Here is a 6707-nt window from a genome sequence, read left to right on the forward strand (position 1 = left end):
GGTCGATTTGGACTAAAGCATATCTACATATTAATAGGAATTTCTCAGTTGCAAGTACTATTTAACATATTACATATCTCCTTATGGAATTAGCGCACAATAAATTTAAGTTATTTATCAAAAAATTCTGGCAGTGATACATTTTATTATTTACCATATTACTACTATATACATTTACTATTTAACTATCACTGTGTGCATTAACATCATATTAACAGAAACTTTATGAAAGTAAAATATCAATACCAAGCTTTTATATAATAGTACGTGACAATAAGCAAACAAAATTTATATTATTATAATTTATTAAGTCGTAATGATAAGATCGAATCGAAGAAAGGATAAAGGAAAGAACGACGCTCACATTTTTGTTTAAAAATCAATGTATACTGCAGTCAACAATGATTAACTTTACAAAATAAAAACTCGTAAGCAACAATTAACTTGCGACATATAACGATACTTATAGAGAATGTTTTAGGTGCTGTCGCGGTCACGGTTCACAGTTTACAATTGGCATAGTTTACTAATATGTTAAAAAGTACATATGTACTTATTACGCAGGTGTGACTGTGAACGTACCAAGTGCGAGTTTGTCAAGTGTTTATACGTATTGGGAATTTGGTCATTATTCCCAAACACAATTATTTTATAATTTACATGACCCGCCTCCAAGGTATAGTTACTATTCCAATGAATTATACAACTATTTATCAATAAATTTCTGTAAGGTGAACAATAGCCAAAAATTAACAAGTTAGTCGATAAATAACGAATTAAATTACTCAGAAGGCAAATTATGGACGAACAATGACGAAATGTACTATGCAGTGACATGACATGAACAGGAAGTATTATTAGTTGTGAAAACTCATTACAAGTAAATACCAATTCATTTCAATGGAATTTCTTGTTACATAATTTACTAGACCGGCCTCGGAAGTACCTCGCTCAGTTTGACTTTCGTGCTCCCTTACAGGAACAACCGCCACGGCTGTAAACGTTGATCGTTAATTAACCAAAACTGAAACCTTCCGTTTATTACGACAATATCGATTACATTGTTCGGATTCTCCTTGAGCTTCGGAATAATTATGAAAGGGCAGATCCTTTCATATATCAAAGGAATTTCGATGGTTTATACGTATAAACTTACGTAGTTAATTATGCTTAGGTTAAAAGACATAAACCTTCTCCAACTCTAATAGACATCTGTTATGCATATGATATGTATATTATAATAATGTAAATACATATTGTACATAGATAAAACAGATTTTATCTATTGTAAATAGATAAAACAGATACTTTAAATAAATAAAGTAAAATTTTAGAAATGGAAAATCTCAACCTTTGTTTATAATAATTGATTAACTATAAGTATATGCCATATACTTAACACATATTTATCTAGAATCTAGAATAAAAAAGAATTAAAAATATCCTAGGAAGATTAGACATTCAAATAGAAATATTCCTTAATAATCGACGAATATGCAGTGAATATAAAAAGAATTTGTATAGTAGTTAATTTTAACAAAAACATTGTAAAATGTTTCTGTTTATTTAAAACATGTTGACAAACGAAATATATGTACAAATCCTCAGGAATCTTTGAAATTCACTTAACAGAAAAATATTATTTATTCATATCTCTTACGAAAATTTTAGTAAATATGGATATATTCGGAAACCAGAGAGGAAAATGTACGCGTAATAAATATTCGTACAATCCTCATTATATGAAATTATACATAGTGTAATTACAACACAATATGTAGGACGTTAATACAATTGACATCACTATATCTCGAGACATTCTCAACATAGGTGGAGTTTTAGATTGAAGAATAAGTAACAATCATAACCCTAATGTGGAACAAGAAGGCAGGATAACAACTTAAAAAAAACATTATAAAGATACATAATAAGTACTAAACATTACATGAAATTTCTGAAATTATAAATAATCAAAGATCAACAATCTAAGGAATCGTAGACAGATATAATACAAAAAATGGTTTTAAAATAAAATAGCAAGTAAGCGTACACAAAAGATAAATTAATGTATTGATCGATAGATGATTCGTAAGATAAAATAGAATCCAAAGATAAATGCAATAAAAATAGTAGCTGAACTAAAAAAATTGTCTTAATATCGATATATGCAGCAATAACAGTACGTTCTCCTTTTACTGGATGAAAAATACCACGACAGAATAGCTAAAAAATATTACTAAATAGTTTAATAATATTTTTAGCGGTTTAACATATTTGCATCTCATTGACAATGTATAATATAGCGGCCAAAAGTACCGAGGATAAGAAAATAAATTTGCAATCGACTAAAAAACATGACAAAGAATTAATCACAGTTTGGATCTATAAAGCTGTAGAACTATACATATCAAGGATAATAGGAACAGATTGCATCTGTTTATTTTATCCATAGTATCATGTACTACAAAACGCATATTAAGCACGATATTCTGAACAAGCACATTCAAGCTAGAGCAAATAAAATAAGACTAGAAAACAATTACATATATCTTTTTACAAGATAATAGTAAATTTAAACATGTACGAATAAAATTAGATATTATTCATATATATCTCACTGATTCTAAATATTTTCATAAAATATATGGATAAATATAGTTTCTACGAAATTTATTCTGAAGACTTTTAGGATATGTATATATCTTTTATTCATTGAGATGTTTTAAATAGTTCTACAAAGTTCTTGTCGAAATTTGCTGCTATACAAACTTTTTATACATCCATGGTAGCTTCTTAAATAAATTTTATGAAATTCTAAGAACAATAAAATTTCGAAATAATACAAATGTATTTATAAGTATATTTTATTTTTATGGTGACGACAACCCACAAGAATACAATCCTGAGGAAATAACAGTTTAACTGAATATTTGCATATGAAACCGTTTATAATACATGATAACGATAATTATTTATAATATATAATATTCTGGACAAAAAAGATAAAAATGTGTCATGATACATAAAAAGTTCCTTAAATTCTGTAAATTTAAGAAGTCAGAACTATTTGTCAAATGTATGAACTAGAATATCTTTTTAGTTTTTGATCTGAATTAATGTAATATAAAATTAAACAGATACATACAGCACATTGAAGTTAATTGCTTAGAATTTTTTTACTTTTTATTGTGTTTAATTAACACTTAGATTTTGTAGTCTAGAGCTCACAGCGTTGCTTATTTGTTCTTTATCTGCATCGCTTATCTTTGTGCTTGGCGTTATATTTTGACCTAATCTGGTACATGCTTTTTTATGCATAAACCAATGGAGTCTTTGGCATTCTCTGTCACAATATTGCACCGCTTTACATTTGCTGCATTTTTTGTTAGCTTTATCTTCTCCACAAGTAATGCAGACTTGAGCATTGTCTAAGAAAGCTCTTTGACCATCAATCGCAGCTGATACTACTGACGCAGCAGAAGGTGGATCGCTAGCTGCAAGAGTTGCGACCATTTGGCGAAAAATGGTACTTTCTCTATATGGAAATTCTCTTACACTTTCCCTCAGAAAAGCTTCCTGATATTCTGGTATACCGTCGCTTTTACTACACTTTAGGAACTTTCTTATTAGACCCTCGACAGTATCTGATTTTTTTTCTTCTCCTTCTTCATTTGTTTTTTCAGTCTTCTCCGCCCTCATTGCTTCTTGCCTCTTCTGAAACTTGATTACTTCAGCTACAATGCAACTTAGATAATGATATTTAAATGCCATCACTTCGTTTGTTTCTGCACCTCTTGTCATTTCTTTATGGTGCATAGATTCCAAAACCTTTTGTACCTGAAAATTACAAGCAAAAAGCATTATAGCGGAACACTATCCAAAGCTTTATCATTATGCATATTAATTTGTACCTTAGCAGCATTTTCTAAAAGACCAGGGTATCTCTGTATATTCATAGCTACACGTACAGGATGCACATTGATTTGCATTATAAATTTGTGGAAAGAGTCTGCTAGATGTGGAGGAAGCATTGATTCCGTTTGTAAACCTTGTGGTTTGACATAATAATCTATATCAGCTTTTGGAATAAAATTGTTGATAGTTGCTACACAATTATGATTTCCAACAAATGCTGCCATCTGTGCTGGAGTTCGTCCCACACTGTTTGTTGCTGTCAAACGTGCTCCATAAGACATTAAGAGATGACATAGCTCTGCATTTCCACTAAGAGCAGCAAAATGTAATGCTGTATATGCATGCTCATGTTGACATGCATTCACATCTGCTCCCTGTAAAAAAATATTTTAATTATTAAAATCATATAATTTTCATATAATATCTTTTCTATAATGCTTTATATTGATAATATTTATTATTCATCCAAAAACGTTTCATCTTAAATAGTACTTTATGTTTCTTAAGTGTGTTACAAGTTATTATAAGAATATTACAAATACATTATATGATAAATATCATTAGAGCAATTAATATTAAATTCAATTAAAATCTTTACGCATTATAATTGTTATGATTTTCCTTTTCTCCAAGATTCTTCAAAAATACTTTTTGATAAAAATTGTTTTATCTTCAAATTCGATCTGCACACAAAAGTTAATTACATTTAAGGATAGATACTTGTTTGTTTGTCAGAATGCATTTTAAATTAATGAATTTTCATTTGTTGATTCAATGTACAGATGCAAAAACAAAACGTCAAAAATATATACATATATATGTACGAAACGTGTTTTCGTTCACTTTTTGTTACATATAAATCGAATATGATGTTGAATATTAAAATTATAAACAGTTTTTTAATTATATTCAATTGTTACACGCATATTTAAAAAACTAACCTACCTGATCTAAAAGCATCTGTACTATTTCCTTGTTTCCTTTGTAACAGGCATGTTGAAGTGGACTCATACCATTTTCATCCACAAAATCCATTTTAATTTTATTTGCCGCCAATAATGTCTTGAGCTCAGATACTTCATTGTTGCTAATTCTTGTAAAAATTTGCTTTTGTACGGCAATTAGACCCTCTAGAGAAGGCGCCATTTTTTCTACGATCGATTAGTATAACGAGAGTTCAAACACAGACAAGCTACAAGATAGATTTATCACTTCATAAGATTTTATTCTACATCAACTGAAATACCGATCATGCACAAAATCAAGATTTATAATGCCGCTCGTCGATGATATTAGAGACAAAATGTAATGCAAGGTAATCTATCCTATAGGCTCAACTGTGATATGTCTATTAACGAAATATGTAAATAGATTGACTATCTGTTTAAATACGTTAATCATTGATTTGACATTGACTTCATATTATATGTGTCACGCATCCCAAAATACTGGCTACGAAAAAAATCAGTGTTTATTATACTCTCTGCGATTTGTTATGGATAATATAGGATAATATAGAACAAACACAAGAATTCTCACGGATTTGACTTGTTCGCAATATGTTAATGATTGTAAATATAAAACAAAAATAATTGAATGTTTTAAATTTATAACGAATTCTCAGCAGTTGTTTCCATCTTTCAATATGATCACCGCGCGAAATGGTGTAATCTCAAATTTAATTCCTATTTTTGCCACCAGGGTGCGGATGACTCAGGTACTTTGTAATTACAATTTTCGTGCCACATGTGGCATTCGTTATCAATTCGGTATAGTAATAATTTGAATTAAAACTAAAGTCTTGTATGAAATTATAAATAAAATATAGAACCGGATATGTTATAATCGCAAGGAAGTATTACACACGATCAAAATAATAAAATACTGTACACTGTTACGTACATTACAAATTATCAAGATAATAAATTACTGTATAATAATAGTTAAATGATTCGTTTAATTAGTTTTAAATTAAAGTGGTTTTTTTTCATTTCATATCCGACTTTATATATCTGAAACATAAAAATGTGCATTTTTATCCCACAACATATCTCACGAAGGGTGCTAATAATTTAATCTGTCTTATGATTAAAATAAAGCTAGGACTCACGCATCTCACGTTGTCTATCTAAGTTGGCAGTCAAAATCAATACTTAAACTTAAAACTTAACAGCACTACACTAGGCACCATCTATCTCGCGCAGAACAATGATACGGATGCTTACAAACTTAAAATTCAGCATACATCACGTAGCATCCATTTCTTACACAACGATTGCAAACATTGTATAATTCGCAACCCAACTGAGACAACATTCCGTATCGAAGATACTTAGTCTAACTTAAAATGAAAGAAAGAAAACGAAACTACTGACACTTTATTCACAATTTCATGTCATACAAAGTAAAATTCGTATTAAAATTTAGTACGGAGTTGTACTAAAATTTAACACTACTTTTGCGGCACTAATATCTTTCAAAATATCAAGGAATTACCTATACACTCTAAGATATCCTAAATAAACTTCCCTTAAAAATGGGAAGACAAAAAACTGCGGTCAATTAAAGAATAAAATAACCATCAAACCTATATGACGTATTCCCGTGCACAAAACGACATCAGATATTCAGCGGAAGATCCAGGGATTGACCATCGCTTGATTCCTCTCTCGCCGTTCGAAGCTTACACGAATCATGGTGAGAACCATCGACTATTGATGCTGCGATGCCCCAACTAAGGATCGACCACAGGGGCCTAACATTCTAACTAACAAATGGGACTCCCGGTAGGA

General features: G+C 29.9%; 1 protein-coding gene across 1 annotated transcript; it reads right to left on the reverse strand.

The window, feature by feature from the left end:
• Positions 1-2683: 2683 nt before the first annotated feature.
• LOC100743713 (ankyrin repeat and MYND domain-containing protein 2) lies at positions 2684-5306 on the reverse strand. Its single transcript, XM_003491449.4, has 3 exons — positions 4861-5306; positions 3912-4289; positions 2684-3837 (listed from the first exon to the last, which is right to left on the reverse strand). The coding sequence occupies exons 1-3, from the start codon at positions 5059-5061 to the stop codon at positions 3193-3195; spliced, it is 1224 nt and encodes a 407-aa protein (XP_003491497.1). The 5' UTR covers positions 5062-5306; the 3' UTR covers positions 2684-3192.
• Positions 5307-6707: the final 1401 nt, after the last annotated feature.

This window comes from Bombus impatiens, unplaced genomic scaffold (assembly GCF_000188095.3).
Source record: "Bombus impatiens unplaced genomic scaffold, BIMP_2.2 scf_0551, whole genome shotgun sequence".
Classification (NCBI taxonomy): domain Eukaryota; kingdom Metazoa; phylum Arthropoda; class Insecta; order Hymenoptera; family Apidae; genus Bombus; species Bombus impatiens.